Genomic DNA, 21,180 nt, shown 5'->3' with positions numbered 1-21,180 from the left:
TTTATCTTTTCAAGGCAAAAGGAGTAGACAAGTGACAAAGGAAGATTTCTCTCTGGCTTGCAACTGTTGTTTGGTGCCCAGTGAGGGAAGGCAGGGAAATGGATCAGAAGCATGCTGGGTAGCAACAGGAAGACCTGGATCTTCCAGCTGTCAGGGAGGTTCCGAGCTGATTTCCCTGATGCTGGCTGGGCTTTATGACCAATGTCTCTTCCGAGGTCTGATGCTTCTAAGTGAGTTGGCCCCACATTACACTTGAGTGAAGGGAGTAAAAATGGTTTCAGTCAGAAAAAAGACTTAAAAGGGGCAGGAGACCCACTTCTGCTGTTATGATCCCACCTTCTCAGGAGCCCCCAGAATAAAGGGAGAAGCACACAACCCCAGATCTCACAAAACAACTGTGGCCTGTTTATTGTTTTTCAAAATAAAACGAAACAACATATATTCAAAATTCTACTATGATGGAAAGCTGAGCTGATATGGCTGATGCAGGCTATCTCCCAGGTTGTTTTCTGGAGCATTAGGTAGGTACACTGGGGGAGCAAAGGAGGGTAGGCTATTGGCCCACTAACACTTAATGAACACCTATACCAGGGCAGTCATCAGAAAAGCTGTACGCTAGTTTTGAGCATATGAAGCTCCTCCTGGCTCCAGAGAAGTTGGTCCAAGTTGCCACTGTCATTGCTGCCACTGCTGCAGCTCAGGCCTAGGGTGCTACAGAGAGAGTGGAGAAGAGTGGTCAGTCAGGGAAGGAGGCAGTTTTAGGCTCTGGAGGGATTAAGGGTGCTTGATGTGTGTGTCTATGGGAAGGACCTCCCCTCTTGCCTGGCTTTACAAAGAGACTGGAATATATCTGAGAAACCACTTCAAGATGGGCAGAGCCACCTCTCAGTTGAAGGAAGAGGGAAAGGAATAGAACTTTTCAAATGAAACTTTATCTAGAACCCCAGTACATAAATCAGATTAAAGCAGAGCTATTTGGGTTGAAGTAGGAAAGGGAGACCACACCATCCCACTCCTAGGGAGGTACTGAAAGTGGCTGCCTTAAAAGGCTTTCTTCTAAGATGCTAGATCTTGGGGGCCCAGAGGACAGTGGGCTGGATCCCTCCCACTCCAACAGCTGATTAAGGGGCCCATGGCCAGGTGTAGGCTGCAGGGCCTGGCCCAGCTCCCATCCTAGGATTGCAAAATTACCCTAGGGAGAAGTCTGCCTTCCCCTTCCCTGGCCCTGCTCAGAATAGTCTTTGCTTCCCCTTCTTCCTGCAGGTCAAGTCATTCCAGGTAGATAAGAGTGAAAGTTAAGAGCAAAGCCATCATCCTTCCTCTCAGGTAGATCCATGGTTACACTAATGTAGCTGAAAAACCCTTAGAGATGATCTAGCCTCATCCCCTCCCATCACTCACCATCTCACAGACGAGGGAACTGAGGCTCAGAGATGAGAAGGGACTTGCTCAAGGTCACACAGACAAGTCAGAGTAGAGCTGAGACAAGGAGCAGGAGTGGGCATGCCAGCCCCAGCTAAAGAATTCTCCGTACTGCAAGGGATGTAGGACTGGGCCTCCTTCTGGATTTAATAGCTCTACCTGCCCACACTTCACCCTTGATAATTTGATATTCATCAAGACAGCCTTACCCAAAGGAGAGGAGGTCTCTCTCGCAAGACATATGGGACCCACTTGCAACTACAGACCACCTGGCTTCCCCAGCTGCTTCCTCTCCTCTCCAAGAGGCCAGCTGCCCCAACCTACAACAGTCCACAACACTGCCTTGGGCCTGGCATGCTGATGGGGTCCCTGCATTCCATAACCCACTCTCTGAATGCCTAGAGGAAGAGGGGCTCATCTCCTATGAAGTGGGCAGGTGGCACAGGGACAGATTGTTTCAGGGGCCCACAGAGGTCTCTGTCTTGTACTCACAGGATTATCCTGGTCACAAAAGCCCCGCATTCCAGAATGTACAGGCCCTCTGGATGGGCTCCTTTGTGTTACCAGCAGAACCCCTCAGCAAGGGTTGCTTGGTTCCTGGCTCCCTGATGACCCAAGGGCTCCTATACTTGTGATCCAAAGGTGAGTTTTGAGGGACAGCATGGAGCCCTGCATAGGCCTTGCTACCAAGATGCCTGGATAGTGCAGGGAGGCCTATTGATTACTCTGTGCACTTTGCTCAAATCCCTGCACTTTTCTGAGCCTCAGTTTTCGCCTCAGGAACATGAAGAGTTGAATTAGAGCACCTGGGTGTTCTTGACTTTTTAGGAGTAGTGGATCCCTTTAGAGAATCTGTTGAAAGCTATGGACCCTTCCCAAAATACAGACACCCACATACATACAAACACACACACACACATGCACGTATGCACACACAAACCAGACACTTCTGAGAGGGATGCCAAGCCAGTTTTGTGTGGGGCTGCCTCACTGGCCCTCCACACTAGGGGCTGGGAATCTTGGCAAGGGCCCAGCCAGGGACTGAGCTTATATTTAATTCATTTAGACCCGAACTGGGGACAGTTACCTCCCCCATTGATCCCATTCTATGTTCTTCCTTCCCTCCCTTCCTCCCTCCTGCAGGAGGCAAAGAAAGGGGTGAGAAATTCTGCTGCCATGGGCACTCACCCAATCTTGCATGCTGGGGGTTCCAGCCGCTGCTCTAACACAGGCTGGTCCAAAAGATACATGGTGTCATAATTCTCCAGCATAAGCTCTGCTGGGTCCTCAGTCTGACCTGGCATTCGACCTAAGGGGAAAGTATCCCATCGTACATCTTCTGTGGAGCAAAAGGAGGAGGCAAGAGAGGGCTGATGAGCTAGTTCTCTGATGGGTGCATAAGCCCACCTATCCTGTCCATCTACCCACTTTACTTCCCCACTTAGCACAGGTTCTGTGTGTAACTCCAACCCCACTCCTCTACGTGTCATTTCTCATGAGCTTTTCTCCACCTTAGTGCTCCCTATCTCTTCCATAGCACCCATACAATCTTCATGGCTGTTCTGTGCGTTCACAAGCAGCACCCCCACCACAGCCCACCCCCTGCATACCATGTACACAACTATAGACATTTTTGTTCCTCTCTGCTCTTCTTCCATTTCGCCAAACATGTCCCTACACAAACAGAATTCCCATTGCATCTCCTCCTCAAAACCAGATACCTCTGTATATCTAAATAACCTAGATATCCTACATACATATGTCCCCCCAATATGTCTGAGAGCCACACCATTTTTTAGTGGCCTTGCCTTGAGAGATACATATGAGATACATATACAGGCCCACATACTACCTCAAGGTGAATATTCTCTCAGAGGTATCATGCTCTCCCTCCCCACTGCAAGGTCCTGTTGCCTCCAGATGCATATACAAAGAACATCCCTTCTCTAAGGAAGGGCTGTTTCACTGCATATCCCACACCCTACAGACACCTAAATATACATACATAAGCACACAGACCTAACTTTCCACTCAATGTTTCCAGTTTTACTCTCTGCCTCTCATACACAAATCTTTATCATACAGAAATTTTAATGTCCCTGCATCCCCACATATGTATATACACATACAGAGGAAGGAACAGCGGGGGGGAGAGGGAAATATTTCAATGCCCTAGCCTTTCCCCATTCACAATACCACCACCACCCCCTGGCCCAGCCCCTCATACTCCACTTAGGAATGGATGATGTCAGGCACTCCCCACCTATTATGTCCTATCATTTAAGTACCTTCCACACAGTATTATATTAAATCCCCCCCAAAAAATCCCTTCCCCATCCTTACACTAGTGCATTCAGTTTTTGCAAGCAAAGCCTTCACTGGTGAGCTCTTCCAAACAGATCTAGTTTCTGGCCTCTTGCATCTCCCTGGTACTCAAAGAACTCTCCCCTGGCATTCTGAAAAGTATCAACCCAGGACTACAAACTTTTATGTTACTCAAAGAGCTCCCTCAGGAAGGGATGTACCTCTGCCTGATCATCCCCTAACCCCTGGTTCTCTTACAAGAAGGAATTTGTGACCGCATTGCCCTATGCATACAAAGATACTTCTGTACACAGGGACCACTCCCTCCATGTCTGTCACTGACCTGACCATCCTCCCTCCTTCCCCATCACTAATGCTCCCAATTATGTCTACATCATTGCCCCTGCCCCTCTAGCCTTATACCCTTGTACATGTCCCCTCAGTGATAGCACAGACCACACAGGCCATCTATGGATGGCTGTCTCACTGCCTGTTCTCAGGCCTTTCCATATCACTCCCCGCCTTATTGCTTCCATTTCTCTCCCACATACATATGCCTCCTGGTCCCCATGGGTCTTGGCAACCCTTTCTCTTTTTCCAAAAACATATATGACCATGTATGCACAGATGTACCCACAGCCCACTTCACACCTTCTCTTTTTACAACCCTTACTCTCTCTCCCTCCCTCCCTACTTCACTCTCTCTCTCACACTCACACACACACACACACATACACACTTTTCCTCAGTCACTGCCCCTCCCTTTAGATATTTTCAAGCACAGTCCTCCCTATCCTAAGACAGTTCTCTGTCACTGTGCCTTGGTGTGTCCAGTACATGCAGGCACATACCCATGTGCATACATGCAAACATAAACATGTTCCCTGGTCCCTAGCACTCAGGGTCCTAGCCCTTCCATCCATGTAAAAGCAAAGACTTCATTTTTACCCTAAGCTCCTTCACTGCCTCCCCCTCTCCCTCTATAATCTACCATGTCTACCCCATACCACACCCAGTCCCAGCTGTTTTCCTTCCCTCCCTCCCCCAGGCTCCATCACACAGGCTATGCCCAACATCTAGCCCTGCTTCAAGTGTGTACACATGCCTATGTGCAACACCTCAGACATTTCATTCCTTTGGCATCCCCCTGCCTTAAGGTCCCTGCTCCCCAACCCGAACGAGGACATTCATCACCCTCAGGAACAGATTAATGTTCCCCTCACCTATCATCCAAGTCCCCTGCTTCCTACTGGCTTTGTCTCATTAACTTGTACGCTCACCAAAAAACTGTCCTGTTCCTTATTCCCCCCCTTCTGATCTCATTTCCACTTCCTCTAACTGAATACTTCCGGGTTCCTTCTTTCTCATACATACAGCAAAATCCTGTCCTGTTACCACTCAGCCTCCACATGTCCATATACATTCACTTATACACAGAGAGCACTATACTTTGGCTCCCTGCACCTAATCACTGCATGCAAAACACACATGCAGAATCACACATATATCCACCCCCAAATTGTCACTTTCTGTTTTGCTGCCCAGTGCCTACATCCACACCAACTCCTCTGAATGCGCTCTCTGCACGGGGTAGCTGGCAGCATGACAGTCTAAGGTCCCTGACGCTCACATGTTCCATCCTAAGGGGGGAGGGAAACCAGCTGTAATCCACATACTACCTCATGCTGGTTACTTCCTGCTACTTGCCATCCTTTCTTGAGGGTGAAAGGAAGCTTCGAGAGCCAGCCAGAGAGGGAAGACAGATGTGGGGAGAAGTGGTTAACAGGCTTCTTACCTGAGCTAACTTGCCATGCGGAGTCCTGCAAAGCTCCTCTTTTTTGGGCTAAGAGCCTGGCATTCTCGGCAGTCGGGGACTCTTCCTCTGTAGAGAAAGGTCCCACCTCCATCCTGTCTTCCTCATCTTCATCATCATTATCGTTGTCATCGTGACCATCATCTTCCTCCTCTTCTTCCCACTTCTGGTGATCATTTTCTTCTTCTTCTTCATTTTCTTCTACCTGGTCTTCCACAGCTTCTTTGTTCTCCTTCTCATCTTCCTTGACATCATTCAGGTTGCCCTGCTCCTCCTGTTTCTGGGCTTCTCCTTCAGCCCCAGAGCTTGAGCCTGCTGGTTTGAGGATCAAATACAGGTTGTCCACTGTGTATGGAGACTTCCCAATGGGGGAAGCCTCTGAACCCTCCTGCACCAGGTTTTCTCCGCTCTGGGTATAAATGGAACAGATGCGTAGCAGCTTCTCCTGCTCCTCGTCTGGCAGGAACTGCCCCATGGCTTTGAAGATGCTAAGCAAAGGGAGGAATGGAGTAAGAAAGATTCAAAATCTCAAGTCACTTCATACCCAAATTCCAGTTTGAATTTGGTCTCTGAGCTTCCAGACCTGCCTTGAAAGGCAGTTCAGAAGAACAGACAGAACACAGGACCATGGACCCTGAACAAGCTCTATAATTCATCTCTGTGGTTCACTTCCATTCTCAGTAAAATGAGGACAATAATGGTACCTAACTTAAAGGGTTGTTGAATGAAGTAAATAGGATAGCTCACATAGAGTGCCTGGCACATAGTGAGCAAGCAATAAATGATAGCTACTAATCGTACTGAAATGCTATATAAATATAGAAACTAGCCAACATGCCTGCAGGGCTGGACGTGAAAATGGCAGATCCCTTTCTTTAGCTAGGCAATCTATCCTGAGCTTCAAAGATATACTGGAAGTATGTGGTACTCCTTCCTCATGGAACACAAAGTGTGATCCCTTTCTGGGAACAACTACAGCCAAGCCTGGAATGGAGGAAAAGCAGCAGCTGAAAAGACAAAGCAGGGTGTGGGAGGGAGGCCAGATGAGCACTGCAGACTTGGGCACTACAAGAGCTGGGGGGAAGCAGAGAGCACAAGGTGGGCAGGAGAGATCAAGGGAGGGCTTTGTGCAGAGATAAGAACAAGCACACATGACTGTGTGTATGCAGTGAGACTAGCCTGGCTTGAGGAGTAGAGCTTTGCTAAGGAGCTGTGGGAGCAAGAGAAGCCTGCAAAGGTTAGGGTGTGTGTATGTTGGGTGGGGCACGAGGAGAAGGGGATGACAGAGGATGAGATGGCTGGATGGCATCACTGACTCGATGGACGTGAGTCTGAGTGAACTCTGGGAGTTGGTGATGGACAGGGAGGCCTGGCGTGCTGCAATTCATGGGGTCACAAAAAGTCGGACACGACTGAGCAACTGATCTGATCTGATCTGATCTGATGTTGGGTGAAGGGGGTCATCAGATGTTTCTGAGCACAGGTGAAGGCTGCCTTTCTGAAGATCGCCAGGGTGACCATGTGGAGGATGGCCTAGTACTGCAGCCTGAAGTCAGGGAGAACCAGGGAGTCAGTGAGGACTCACACAGGGCACTGGCAGTGGAGATGGGGAGAGAGAAGCTGTGAAGAACAGACAGACAGACAGCAGGGCTTGGTGACCAGATGGTAGGGGGCAGGCAGAGGAAAGTTAAAGATGATCACATCGTGCACACAAAGAACAGTGCTAATAACTAAACTACCATCAGATACAAAGCCACTGGGAAGGAGAGCTCCTGGGGAGGAAGAGGGTGAGTATCCCTTGCAGAGCCTCACAGAGAACCAGGCACCTAGCAGACACCTGATCACTGCTGGAGGCATGGGAAGGATGCACAGATGGATAGTTTCCTTCTAAGTGTATCGAGTCTGAATTGTAGGTTGTTCATGGAAGGAAGGGCCATATGCTCAGTGGGCTATTTTCTCTCTGGGGCCCACAGGCAGACCGGCCACAAAGGTGTAGTTGCTGGTCACTGGCTACTTGGGACAGGGCTGGGAGCTAGTGACTCCACTGGAAGACTGGGAGACCCTCTCTGCAGGGCTGATTTCATATTCTAAGATGGCACTGGCTCAAACTGAATTGATATTGGCTGGCTGGGGGAAAAAAGCTCTCAACAACCTTCCAGCCTTACTAAGAAGCAAAGCCAGAGAGAAATTTTCTTCCCTCTCATTGTGGTCCATTAGTACAATTAATAATAAATATTCTTAGGCACTTGATCTTGGTAAGACACCATATAACTACTGTTTATTATTACCCTCTTAAGCTGTCTAGTCTGACCACTGAGGTATAGGGGCGGTAAGAATCTTAAAATCCATCTCCTTCCTCAGGTTTGCCTGGTCACATCTAGGGACTGAGAAAGTCACAGATCACACTGGTGGAAATAAGGTGAACTCTGGACTCATAAGCCCTGGGCCCAAATCCCTGTCCCACCATTAACAAATTGTATGACTTTTAGATAAGTCACTTCACTCTATTCAGAGCCTCAGTGTCTTTCTTATCTATTAAATTCAGTATCTGTATGACTTTTAGATAAGTCACTTCACTCTATTCAGAGCCTCAGTGTCTTTCTTATCTATTAAATTCAGTATCTGTAATATCTATGACTCCAAAAGATTGCTGTGTCAAATGAAAAAGCTCCTACAAACACAGCATACTTGTCTGACACTTAACTGCCAATGGTATATTTTATTTTTCCTCTGGGGAAAATAAAAGTCATCTTCTATATATGCAATCTAATGGAACACTGTATAAAGAACACAGGAGGAAGGACAGTATATCTGGATTCTGGTCCCAGCTCTGACCTGAAGACTTAACTACTGACTTGCAGCATAATACTTGAGGAAATCCCATTTCACAACCTGTGTAATGGTGTGATTAGGACTCGACTCACTGATTATCTAGGAAAGGCAGGATCTGTGTACAAGAAATCCTACCCAGGTGAGCCGCTATTACTGCTGGCATGTGTCGCATTCCTCTGGTATGCTTGGGTTTGGAGATCTCTGTGGTCCAGACTTCTCCAAGACCAGCAGCTTCCACTCTGCAGGCACTTAGGACTGGAAAGTACTTTAAAGGCCACCTATCCAAACCTCTCCATGCTGCTCTTTTCATTCCCTCCCCCATTACATACACATGCCATATTCCTTCAGAACTTTGAAATTTCCTTTATTTTTTTCTCTTGCTGGAATTGCTTAAATGCCTCTAGGACTTTCTGGTTCTCCTCCCAGTCTCCCACCCATTTGTATCATTTTCAGTCTATAGCAGACAAATCTGGAGATTTAGCTGTTTGGTTCAGTCCCATCTCCTGGAGGTCTTGCACTCGATGACTTTGTCAACAAGGCTACTTTTTTTTCTTTTAAGTTACTTATAAGATACAACTGTGACCCAAATGTCATTAGGATTCATGAAAGACTTGCTGAGTCCATGAGGAGAGGATAAGGAGGGCCTAAAACGGTCTAAGCATCCAGACTCCCACTTCGTTTATTTCTCAATTCCCACCAAAGAGAATGCTGCTGGCAATGACAGCAGAGTATAATTTAGTTCAACAATATTTGCTGAGGTTTGTTTGGAGCCTGGACTTGCAAGTGTGCTGGGGCACAGATGGCTAATGCAGAGCCCTTGCCCTTGAAAAGCTTAGTCTGATAGAGGGAAGGAGACACCAGGAGAAATAGACATGACGAGAAAATCTCAGATTTGAGAAGCACTTGAGAGAATCAAAATGACAGGGTAGATAGTGCTACCACCAAGTGAGACAGGGAGCAGAGGAGGAAGATCACTTTGGGGCTGGAGTGGGGAGTAAGACAACTAATGCTCTTTCAGTCACAGTAAGGTGCCTAGAGGCCATCCAAGGGGAAATATCTGGCATGCAGTCAAATACAGAAGGTTGAATTTCTGGGGAAAGGCCTGAGTTAGATAAAGAGATTTGGGCCTTGGTACTTTACAAGAAATAGTTTAAAAAAAAAAAGCACAGGCATTTCAAGGAAGGAGTAGCAAACAGTATCAATGCAGCAGACAGGCAATGGAAAAGGGCCCACTGGATTTGGTAATCAGGTCAAAGCAGCTCTAGGGGTGAATGCCCGATTGCAGCAGGTTGAGGAGTAAGAAAGTAGTGAGGAAATTGAGACTGCTGAATGTAGACTACTTTTCTGGGATGTTTTGACAGGAGAGAAAGGAGTGATTAATTTGCTGATAACCCAATAGAGGGATGCAGGGTCAAAGGAGATTTGGCTTATGTTGTTGTGATTGTTGTTTTAAGATAAGAAAAATTCAGACACTGTTCACAGGTTGAAAAGTAAGAGCCAGTAGAGCAAGGGAGAGGCTGGGGTGAGGCCCCAGGGATGCTGGTAGAGGTAGCTCCAAAGAACAGGTGGAGGAGTAGGCTTTGAGGTTGGGTAAGGACACCTCATCTTGAGACTGGTGACAGTGCTGAGCATAGCCGAAGATAAGCTCATGAGGTCTGGACCTCAGGTCATAGGGGCCCTGCCAGAGGCCTCCATGTGCTCGAGGAAGTTAGGGTAAAATGGGGGAGGGGTTTGAGGTGACTAGTAAGGGTTTAGAACAGTCAAGAAACAGGAGAGAAAGTGGGCAGAAAACAAGTAGCTCAGACAAGCCAAACTGAGACCTGGCCTGAGATCAAAAAGCATACCTCTGCAGTGGCAGCAATCCGCAGGGCTATGTGGTTTTCTCCAGCAGAGCTCAGCTACCTGGGCTGAGGAGTGGGAGAAGCAGACTGGGAAGGATCAATTCCAGCTTGGCGGTTTGTAAATCAGATATGCCAAAGGATGGGTAGAGTGGAGGGTGCTGATGATGGGTGACTGAAGTGATCAACCAAAGACAGGACTGAGGAGAAGCAAGATTGAGGCAGGTAAGAAATGGAGGGATTGGAGGTCGGGATGCAGGCAAAGAGCAGATGCTATGAGATGCAAGGGTAAGAAATGATAGGACAAGAGGTGGTAGTCACAAAGTGGGATGCTGGGATGTAAGCTTTCAGAGGTGGAACAGCTTTGAGTAATGGAAATGAGTTGCTCAGTGTAGTGGAGGATGAAGGTCACTGAAGTTGAGGAACTGCAGTGTCAGATGGATCACTCAAATGAAACAAATACTGCTCCAAAAAGCAGGAAGAGAACTGGGTCCTAAAGGCTTCCATGAGTATGAGGGGAGTGGTGTGGGGGTCAGGAAATGACAGAAAAAAGAAAAGGGAGACAACCACAGGTATCTACAGAACCAGTGCAATATTCATTTTGACTATAGCGCTCAGAGTGGACTGGGCAAAGGGGAGTCAAGGAGGTATGATTATCACAATAGGTTGGGGCAGAAGCAGAGAGACCTTTGAATGTCAGGCTAAGAAGCCTAGTCTTCATTAGGAAAGCAATAAGGAGCCACTGAAGGTTGTTAAGCACGTATGAGAGGTACATTTTGGGAAGATAATAGAGACATCACTGGGCATAGAGTCAGTGAAATCGGTTCAATAATCAACAGCAGCTACCATTTATTGTGCACTTATTCTGTACAGGCCACTGGGCTAAGCACTGTATGGGGGTGTCTTATCCATTTTCATACTGGACTCAGTTCAGCCACTTCTTAATCTCTGTGATCTTAGGCAAGAATATATCCTACCCCTTCCCTCTCTGGGACTCAGTATAATTCTCTCATCTGGAGGAGAAATCTTTGCAAGGAGGTAGGTCTTTGCAAGGGCTCAACCAACTCTGTCATTCTAGGCCTGTGACCCTGAGGCCTGCAGCATCTCACCCTCTTATTGGATGGTATTCAAAAGACTTACAGCTGAAGGAGTTGGGGGCTGGCCCAGCAAGGTGAGCCCAAACAGGACTCAACCACCTGGGGCCAGTCAAGGGAGGCAGAGCAGTTGAAGAGCCTCCAGTTCTTTCTCGCTTCCCACTGGCTGGCAGAAAACCGGCGGGCGTTCCGTCCTGAGAAAGAAGACAAGGCCTGAGAAGAAGGAAAGAGAAAGCCACCCACCCAATCTTGCATCTAAAAAGTTTAGCTGTCCCTCCCTGTCCCCCCAGACTTCAACTCCTCATTCTAAACCTCCCCATTGCTCAAAGCATTCAGAACCCTTGGCCCCAGCCCAGTTTACTTGGCTCTGAGAAGAAAAAGGTGAAGGGAATTTGTCCACTGCTGTCGCAGGGCCCTCCTAGGCCGACCTTAAAGGTTTAGCCTTTAACACGGGATGTATCTGCCTGGTGCTATTCAGTATGAGGACAGTAGCAGATGCTCTTGCCTGGGCTGCTTTAAGCCCTGGGGCTAGGACTAGTCTTCCTCACCAGTCTTGGTGTTAGCCACAATCAGTTCAGTGGTCCATCTGAGGATGTAGGTCGGCCGGATCCCAGTGTTCCCCAAGGCTGGCAGCTCAGACAGCATCCTCTCCAACAGGGCCTGCGTGAAGGTCTGGGAGTGCAGGCCCCTAAGCAGGGGCTGCCAGAATTGAGAGAACGGCTTTGGCACCAAGACGTCATCCAAGTCCACGTTTTCTGGTTTGTGAGAAACATCCATTGACAGGAAAAGGGGAAGCAGGGAGGGAGAGGGAAGAACGGAGGGAAGAAGTAGGAGGAGAGAAGAGGGAGAGAGAGAAGGAAAGGAAAAAATCGAGAAGGGAGAGGAAGAAGAAGAGGGGGCCCCCCCAATAATAACAGAGTTGCCACCACAGAACAAAAAGAAACATGAGAGCAGAACAGCAGGGAGAGAAACCAGTTAGTATCTGGCAAACAACTGACTGAATACAGAGTACAAAAGAAAGAGAGCTCTGGTTCTAGCTTCAGCTTTGTCAATAACTCACTGTGTGACTTTGGGTCAGTACCTTCCCCTCTCTGGACCTCAGTCTGCCCATCTGTAACATGAGGATGTTGCACTACATGACCTTACAAGGCCCTTCCAGTTCTGTTGTTCTAGCTCTCTAGCAAGTGGCTAAATCACAATTAATATGGCAAAATAATGGCATTAAGACCCCCACCCCAATCCCAATCCACCCCATCCCACCCCACCCAATTCCAGGCCACCTAAGAATAGCCCAAACCAACAACTACTTTTCAGTGGGGCTACATTCTGCTCCACCAGGAAGGGCTTCCAGTAGCTATGGAATGGCAGGAAACAGCCCTTACCCCCCCGTCCAGGGCCACCCAGCCCACCCCTGGTGTTCTTATCCAGGATACCCATACCCTAAGGCTGTAGTGAGTCTCCAGGACCCTACCTTCATACTCTATCTGCAAAGCTGCCAACTGTTCAAACGTGGGGATGAGAAAGCCGTCATCCAGAAAAGCATCTAGCACAGCCTCCCTGGAGCAAGAGGACACTAATTAAGTAAACTGAAGCAGGCAGAAGACCCCCTTCTACTCCCCTACCCACTCCCAAGGCTGCCAATGCCTCTGACTCAAAGCCCAAACCAGCATGGGAAAAAAAGGAAGGCAGCTGACAGTTGGCTTTCAGGCCCCTGCCTCCTGGGTCAAGGGCTCAGCCAGAAATTGGGTTCAGTGGGTTTTGAACAAGCATCTACCAAGCACATACTAATCTAAGGCCCATAACAAAGGCAGCAGTAGCTGAACAAGCCCAAAAGCCCAGATGAAGGAAAGTCCCAGGCCCACAAAGGAGTTAAATGCCTGTGGTCATAGGGTCAAGGTCCTGCTCAGTCTTTTCTCTTGACAGTTGTCCAGTCTCCTACCCTTCCCTTTCTCCCTGGTTGCCTTCATTCAAATCTTAGAAGCAGAAACTTTGGGGACTCAATTGCTGCACCAAATATTATTCTCATTCCTATGGACTGCAAGAACCCAGAACCAAGATTACAGAGGTTGAAGCCTAAGCAATAGGGGTAATCTCTCATTCCCATCTAGCTCAAACCAAAATCACTGTCAGCTGTCTCCTCTGAAGCTAGAAGTTCCCTAAGGGAGTCTCTCCTAGCTGACTGGGCCAAGGCGGAACAAGAGATCTCAAGGTGTCTCAACGTCTGGAGGGTTGTCATGCTCAGGCTCAAGGAGGAAAGAGTTGTCCTATCCATCTCCTGTCTCCTCAGGTCAATATCCAGGAATAGCACTTAAAACAGTCAACCAGTTGCCTGCTCAGCAGGATCAGGCAGACACTACTGTATAATACAATGATAGTTTTCCCAGCTACTAAGGTAGTCACCACTCACCTCTTTCCTGACGGGTACAGCTAAGAAGCCTAGGCTGGGTAGACACTGATTAAAAACACCATCTGAACTATTAGTGTCCTAGGAATAAAGACATCAGGAACATCCTAATCTAACATTAGATCTAATCTAACATTAGATCATCCTAATCTGCGCTGCAGGTACTGCCTGCTACCCAGGCGCACACTGTCACCTACACCACCTTCCTATACTGTCAGTTTCATCCCAAATTCTTTCCAACCTCTTCCCGAAGCCCTTTCCAGCTGAATTTAGGTAGCAAGCCCCAAGAGCCAGGGAGGAGAGGAATGGATAGACACTGTCTGCTCTGGTTGAACTGAGTACTACTTTGGGGCGGGGGAGGGAATAAGGCTCATGGTCATAATGGGTGGGTCAGTGGGAACTTAGTCTTTCAAGAATCCAGGCCTTGGGAAGGCCCCCACTCTGTCCCCTCAACCACAACTATCCAGGGGATGCCGATACCCTCTCACAGTGGTTTAAGAGGCCAGCAGTGCCTACCATATATCTTTTATCTCAAACTCAGGTAAGAGACAGGTAGTGAAAAAGCAAAAGATTCAGGGCTCTTCCCAGTTGCCAAGAGTTTCATGTACCATTGGACACAGAGAAACAAAGCCGGCCAGGGGATGCATGACAGTAAACATTACTGCCTGTAGCCATTTCAGTGACTCAGATTAGGCAAACCACAACTGATAGCTTGGAGGGCTTACAAAAGTGGATCATGCGAAATACAGGGTCATCCGTGGGGGATCAGGATTATCCCTGGAATTTCCTACAGCAGAAACTGGCAAGCTGGGATATGAAAACCAATTTCAGGGAGGCTGCTACGCTCTACCCTAGAAGAGTAGCAGCCCCTGATTACCTAGTTACACACCTGTTCTCGAGTGTAATGCCCTTGAGCTCTGCCAGGATGCATTCTACAGGTGGGGACAGGTTATTCCACGCTTTAATGGCCTGAGGTAAATGCCTATATTTCTCCAGCACCTGCCAGCAAAGAGGGTCCCATCAGAAGGCTAGTTCAGCAAAGTAACCCTCCCCCATCCCTCCAGGATTCCTTCTCATAGGACCTCTCAGCACTTCCCTTCAGGGGGATATGGCAGGGTATGCAGAGGTGAGCTCACAATGTCCCTATTGACTCTGCAACTAAAAATATCCTGACCCTCAAGCTCCAGATTTTGTCTTTTTCCTTTTCCTCCCTTCCCACCCCCCAAATTCCCTGCAGCTCCCAATAACGAGATAATCCAATACACAGATATCCAGTGGGGGCATTTGGTTGGAGTTGGGCAGAGACCCTTGGATTAAGGGGTGATAGGAAGCAATGAGTTATGGAAGAAGGTGAATCAGGAGACCCAGGTTCTTGTCCTGGTTTTATCACTAACTGCATATGTGACCTTGGGCCAGTCCCTTCACTCATCCATGGCTTCAATTTCTTTATCTGTGAAAAGGAAGGGTTGAGCTGAATGGTTTGTAAGCTACCTCCCTTCCTGCTAAAATAGCACCCCATAAGCTCACCTGATCTAGGAAGGCTCCTGGACGCCATTTGCTGATCAGCTGCAATATAGTAGGTCTGTGCAACCACTTACATCCGGTTGTTCCCTACCACCCAGTGGGGCCAATTATCCACAAACTTCCATCATCTGCTCCCTTCCATTGATGTGGAAGATCAGCCAACAGGACTCTGCTCCTCTTGTCTGGTTCCTACTCCCCTCCTCCTCATTTCTAAGAAGTTCCCTCAAACTTTGCCACTTTTCTTTCCATTTCCTTCTCAGGATTTCTCTCAGTTAGCTGGCAAGAGGGAAGAAATGGCCAAGGCACATGAAAACAGGCCAAGTCAAGGGAACATTCTTACCTTAAACTGTTCCTCTTCATAGGATACCAGCAGTTCTCGGGCTCTTTCTGAAAATAGAATAGGGGAACAGATAGAGCAGCCAACCATGTGTCCTACTCCTATGGAATTTTGAGCCCCCTCACCTCATTTCCTGAATTGTAAAATGGGAACTAGAATTCTTGGCTCTCTTGCTTCACAGGACTCAACGAAGATGCTTTTTGACAGTAATTTTTTTTTAAGCTAAGCCTCAACACAACCCCACAGGAAATACTGAGCCAGTGAAATAACCAGAGTCAATCATAAGCCTGAGTCTTCTCACGAGCCCCTTTCTGCACCAGACACCTACCATACAACTGTTTATGTCTCAGAGCCTTTTGTAAAAGCGGATCAACCTCTTTGCCGTCTTTGTTGCTTTCACGGTCTCCATCAGTCTTGACATTCAGCTCTACACCTTTCTCCTCATCCTTAGGCTCTGGATTCTGTTCTGTGATGTCATCAACAACAATTTTCTTATCTTCCTCTTGGTCTGCTTCATCTGTCTCTTCCCTCTCCTCCTCCAACTCCCAGGTCTCTCTCAGGCTGTTCTCCATTTGGCGGCACCAATAGGTGTTCTGGAGCCAATCCAGGACAAAATAACAGCCTAAAAGAGGGGAGGAAGGAAAGCAGTGTTATAGTAACAGTCACAGGCAAGCAGCTCCTCAGCAGGCCCCCAGTCTCATCTTGCAAACATTATGGGAAAGCCCCAGGGAAAGAGGCTTGGCTCCAAGAAGACACAAATCTCACAATCCAGAAACAGCCCCTCTTGCTCTGGGTTATCCCCTGTTGTTTGCTTCCTCCCACTCATCAGCACATTTCCTAGAAAAAAACTAATACCAGACTTGAAGATGGGACGCCAAAAACGGAATGGGGCTAGCAAGTGGAAGAATAGAGACTCAGCCCCACTAGCTAGTTACATAGCCTTAGCCAATCAGGTCTCTTCCCTTTTCTAGATCTGCTTCCCCAACATGAAGGGGTTAGGCTGAATCAGGGGTTCTTAGTTGGAACGGGGTGTCCAAAGAACTCCTGAACTCATGATATGTGATGGTTCACACCTCTCAACCCACTCCCCATTCCCCTCCTCAGGCACAAAATTTAAGGGGATGCCAAAAAACTAAGTAATTGAGACAACAAAACAGGATCAGAAGAGTGCCCTGCCACACTATATTGGAGCCTAAAGCAAAAGGAGAAATCAGTATTATTAATCCTATCTTTATTCAAAATGTTTGGTATTTTGATCATCGTAAGTTTTTCTATATTAAAATGTTATTTATCTTGATTACTGAGCTTTTGACATCCCCTTCAAGTTTGTGTCCAAGGTGAATGCTTCACTTGCCTCACCCTAGTCTCAACTCTGACCCCAGGTGAAGACCCTCCTCCCTCTCTCTCTCCCCACAGTGCCACCCAGCCCAGGCTTCTGGGCTTAACTGTGATGTGTATACTCCCTGGGGACTCACCCCTACGGCAGTCATTTATATGGGGCATTTTCTTGTGGGTTAACTCATGGCGAAGTTCAACAATCCAATCCGGAATGTTCACCTGATTGTGGAGGAGGGTGTGCGCGCAGAAATTAGAAAATATTAAAGCAGAAAGGGCCACAGAGATGAATTAGCCTGGCTTCTCCCCATTTTACAGATAGAGAAACGGAGGTCCTAAGAGGAGGTTCTGGTCTTAGTGGCAAAGCCAAAATTAGAAACCAGGTCTCCTGATTCTCTTTAGGCTCTGTGGAGGTGATCCTGAAAATCAGAAGATACTTGCCTCCCCCAACCACCAACTACCCTCCTCCAATGAAGACAACTCCTGTGAATGAGCATTAATAATCCCCTTCTTCAGCCTCCTTTTACCCTGCCTGTACCAGTTCCTCTCCCAGGGTACCCTCTACCCTTCTTTTTCTCCCTTCCTTCCTCCTTCCCTTCCAGACTTCCTCCAGGAAGCTTCTCTTGATGGCTGAGAACCTGTCTGCCATCTGGGCCTCTACACACCTCATATACTCACTCAAAGCAGAAATGTCTTACATTTTCATGCTGCTTGGCTGGCTTTGTTTCCTCCCTCAGACTGTCAACAGCCAGAGGGCAGACACTTAAACTGCCACCTCTTTCCTGTCCCCACCCAGTGGTGCACTGGGGTGCCTCAGCTTCACCTGGGCCATTCCCAGCAAGCTGGGCAGGCCAAGCCCACTGAAGACAGCAGCCATGAGCAAGGAAGCAAGTCTGCTTCTTTCAAGCTAAAAGCTGAGGCTCTGAGGTTCTTGCTGGGCTTGGCTGACAGTGGTGGGATAAACTAGTCTGACTGTACCCACTAAATGCCCCATTTAGTGAGCCCTTCTGAGGAGAGAGAATTGAGCAAGGCCACTTTATCATACACACCTCCTGAGCCAGGAATTTGAGAGGGAGCTTGGCAAACTTTGTCTTCCTCTCCGAGATAAGGTTCACAAACCTGAGTTTGGGGGAGAAATAAGTGGCAGAGCCCAAGTAACTGCTTTATTCAAACCAGCGGGGCTTCAAAACACCTTGCTGAGTTACTGACACCTTGCATTTCCACAACCTTTCCAATGACTGTTCTGTCCTGTTCTTATGGTTGGTGTCAGCCAGAGCAGGAATGGTTCCATCCAGTCCAACATTACTGAGAGTCTGCCCTATACTGCAGCCATACAGATGCTCTGGCCTTCAAGAGTTCAGTCTAGGATAAATAACCATGACATAATATAACATATTATGCTAGGACATAGTATGTTATAAATGCTAGAACAAATGACTACATCAAATGATATGGGGAGCACAGTTAAACAATGGATAAGGTAAGAAGAGCTAAGGAGGACCTTAAGGCAAACAAGGGAAACAGTATGAGCTAAGCAAAAACTTTGACAGATGGAAAACTCAGAGGCAACCTTTTTCTTGATGTACATGAGACAGCAAGACCCACTCTGAGCCACTCTGTAAGTCAGGAACTCCTGGCCCACATCTCGGTTTCCACAACTCAGCAAACTTTCAGTGTTCGTGAAGAGAATGGGATAAAGGTGTAGACAAGGGTAGGATTAGAAAAACCACATTAAATCATGGTCAAGAACATCGAAGCATTCAGAAAGGTTCCTCTAGGTAAAAGAGTAAAAGGGAGAAAATAAATCGAACTGTAAAGGCTGGAAGAGACCCAAAGAGACCATTTGGTCTAAATCACCCTCACCCTATATTCCAAAGAGAGGGGAAGAAAAACGGAGGAGAGAAGGCTCTCAGGAAAAAAAGAGGAATGTGTGTTAACAGGGGGTTACCAACAGCTGTCAAGTTAAGCAATCACAGGGTGACCCATACACAAGGACACACAAGGCATTTTGCTTCAGGGAGCACCCAAAGCCAAACTCGGCTTATCGTGCAAGCCCCATGCCCCCCACCCTCAAAACCACCCCCCACACACCCCTACCCATGTAGGTCTTACCTGACCAATGCCATGCCATAGAGCAGTCTAAGTTCATCAGTGCCCAAGCCACCAGTTACATCCATGAGCTTACAGCGTACCAGGTCAGCAGTAGAAGCCACTGCCAGGGGGAGTTCGTTGCCTAACCTAAAGGGCCACAGTCCAGCACCATCATAAAGGTCCTTTACACTGGCCCACCCTCCACCTCAGAATCTAGCTTTCTGTAGGTTATTCCAATTATATACTGGCTAAAGAGTGTGTTAACAGACACAAATCAAGAAGCTGGGAAGATGGGGGTGGGTAGGTAATGTCCCTGGGATCGAACAGTATACAGGATGCCTAACTGCTACACAACCAACCAACAGTTAAGTGTGAACACACCCCTTTCACCCTCAACTCATTCAGCTAGAAAAAAAAACCTTATTCTTGGAGACACCAGTCCCTTGTCTGCTCCCAACTCAATCTTACCAACTAGACTAAAGCGCCCCATTCAAACAAACATGGATTTTTCAGGCAAGCTCCCACCACCCTTTCTAATTTGAATAGAAATCCACTCTAGAGTGCTACTCCTTAAGCCCTGCCTGGCTCAGCCACAGCAGTTCCTTCAGTACCCACCCCCTCCCCAAGGTAAGAGAAGGTAAGGGTTAAAGCTCACAGATTTGACAAAAAGGCTGTTGAGGCACACCCGTTTCTTTCCGCAAATGGGATTAGTGCAAGAGCTTTGCTGCGACTTTCCCCCAGGCACACTGAGACAAGCAATGCCCAAACCACGCGTGGGAGAACCATTAAGCATTTAGGAGAAGACTAGATAGTAAGGCCTTAAGAAATCCTATAGAGGAAGAAGTGAAGTGCCAACAGCACGCAGGCAGGAGGGCTAACCCAACCGCCTTACCTGCTCCTCCACACCGTGATGCGGTTCAGCGCGTACCGCTGCAATTTATAGTCGTCACTGAACAGATACACCATCACCTGATCCCACTCGGCCCTGCTGAGCCAGGCGACCACGATGCGCTGGGCCCAGAGTGGCGACGACCCTTTCTCTTTGACGCACTTCCCGCACCACGCACTCCACACAAGATCCATTCCCCGGGGACCCAGACCTGGCTCAATCTCGGATTCCGACCGGACATCGGGCTCAACATCGGGCTCAACATCGGGCTCAACGGGCTCAACATCGGGCTCAACGGGCTCAACATCGAGCTCAGGCCTTGTGCCGCCGCACTGAAGATCATCCTCCATCTCATGATCAGCCTCCATCTCACGATCAGCCTCCATCGCAACGTGCTACCCTCACTCCAAACCTCCGCCCGCACCAGCAGCCAATGGGAGAGCGTGACCCTGACGTAAGCCCGCCTCCCAGCGTTAGCGTAGCGAATCGAAACGCGAGAGCTAACGGCTGCCCAAACCACAAGCTAGGGGAAAGGCCTCGCCAACCGGAAGTGTTCTTTCGTCAAAGCAATCGTCCTAGCTGCAAACGTTCATCCTCAACGTTCCGCTAATTTCCTGGTTGCTAACAGGCTTCTGTCCCATACCCGGCGGGACGTGTCTGGGAGGCAGGAGGAATTTTAGTTTGAGCTCCTTGGCGGGCGGCGGCGGGACGTGTCTGGACGGCAGGAGGAATTTTAGTTTGAGCTCCTTGGCGGGCGGCGGCGGGATTATGGGCGTTCAGTGTACTGGAAATGCGCTTCTGTTTTTATTGCCATGAATCAGCACCTGACCCAGTAAAACACTGTGGACACTAAAGCAAGACTGCACAGCAAATATCATCTAGTATCTAAATATCTAAAATTGGGTTAAAAAAATCTGCTGGGTTTTCACATCTGTACACTGAGAAGTTTAGATTGGGTAATTTCTAGGTTCTTTTCTATAGCTGAAAATTGTAGGATTTTATTCTGCCAGCATTCCACTGCTACCACATCCACAAAGGTATACTTAGTTTTTCTGCACAGTTCCTTGGGATTCCGGCTTTCTGGAGGGGAAAGCAATATTATGCTGCTGCTGCTGCTGCTAAGTCGCCTCAGTCGTGTCGGACTCTGTGCGACCCCATAGACGGCAGCCCATTAGGCTTCCCCGTCCCTGGGATTCTCCAGGCAAGAACACTGGAATGGGTTGCCATTTCCTTCGCCAATGCATGAAAGTGAAAATGAAGTCGCTCAGTCGTGTCCGACTCAGCGACCCCATGGACT

At 48.2% G+C, this 21,180-nt stretch overlaps 1 protein-coding gene across 6 annotated transcripts; it reads right to left on the bottom strand.

Moving 5' to 3' along the window:
* Positions 1-382: 382 nt before the first annotated feature.
* On the bottom strand, positions 383-20,291 carry LAS1L (LAS1 like ribosome biogenesis factor). 6 transcript variants are annotated; one of them, XM_005228244.5, is made up of 14 exons: positions 19,887-20,291; positions 19,016-19,141; positions 17,953-18,022; positions 17,044-17,125; positions 15,897-16,190; positions 15,572-15,618; positions 14,597-14,706; positions 12,775-12,860; positions 12,364-12,414; positions 11,852-12,058; positions 11,350-11,497; positions 5,522-6,027; positions 2,611-2,761; positions 383-711 (listed from the first exon to the last, which is right to left on the bottom strand). In XM_005228244.5, the coding sequence occupies exons 1-14, from the start codon at positions 20,267-20,269 to the stop codon at positions 600-602; spliced, it is 2,373 nt and encodes a 790-aa protein (XP_005228301.1). In that variant the 5' UTR covers positions 20,270-20,291; the 3' UTR covers positions 383-599. The 6 variants fall into 6 exon arrangements, with proteins under 6 accessions (XP_005228301.1, XP_005228302.1, XP_024843595.1 ...); XM_005228245.5 differs by having other exon boundaries at positions 2,611-2,731; XM_024987827.2 differs by lacking the exon at positions 12,364-12,414 and having other exon boundaries at positions 2,611-2,731.
* Between the last annotated feature and the right edge of the window lie 889 nt (positions 20,292-21,180).

This window comes from Bos taurus, chromosome X, assembly GCF_002263795.3.
Source record: "Bos taurus isolate L1 Dominette 01449 registration number 42190680 breed Hereford chromosome X, ARS-UCD2.0, whole genome shotgun sequence".
NCBI lineage: Eukaryota > Metazoa > Chordata > Mammalia > Artiodactyla > Bovidae > Bos > Bos taurus.
Note: the sequence above shows the minus strand (reverse complement) of the source record. Positions and strands in the feature narration are given on the sequence as shown.

Bases quoted from the DNA above. Each gene is read 5' to 3' on its own strand.
- LAS1L (XM_005228244.5), bottom strand. From the start codon at position 20,269: ATGGAGGCTGATCGTGAGATGGAGGCTGATCATGAGATGGAGGATGAT. The intron at 12,415-12,774 runs GTAGGGTCCTGG...CTCATGTTACAG, and splicing joins TTTGCAGATAGAGTATGAAG to ATGGGCAGACTGAGGTCCAG. The intron at 2,762-5,521 runs GTAAGAAGCCTG...TTTGCTCCACAG, and splicing joins CGCATGGCAAGTTAGCTCAG to AAGATGTACGATGGGATACT.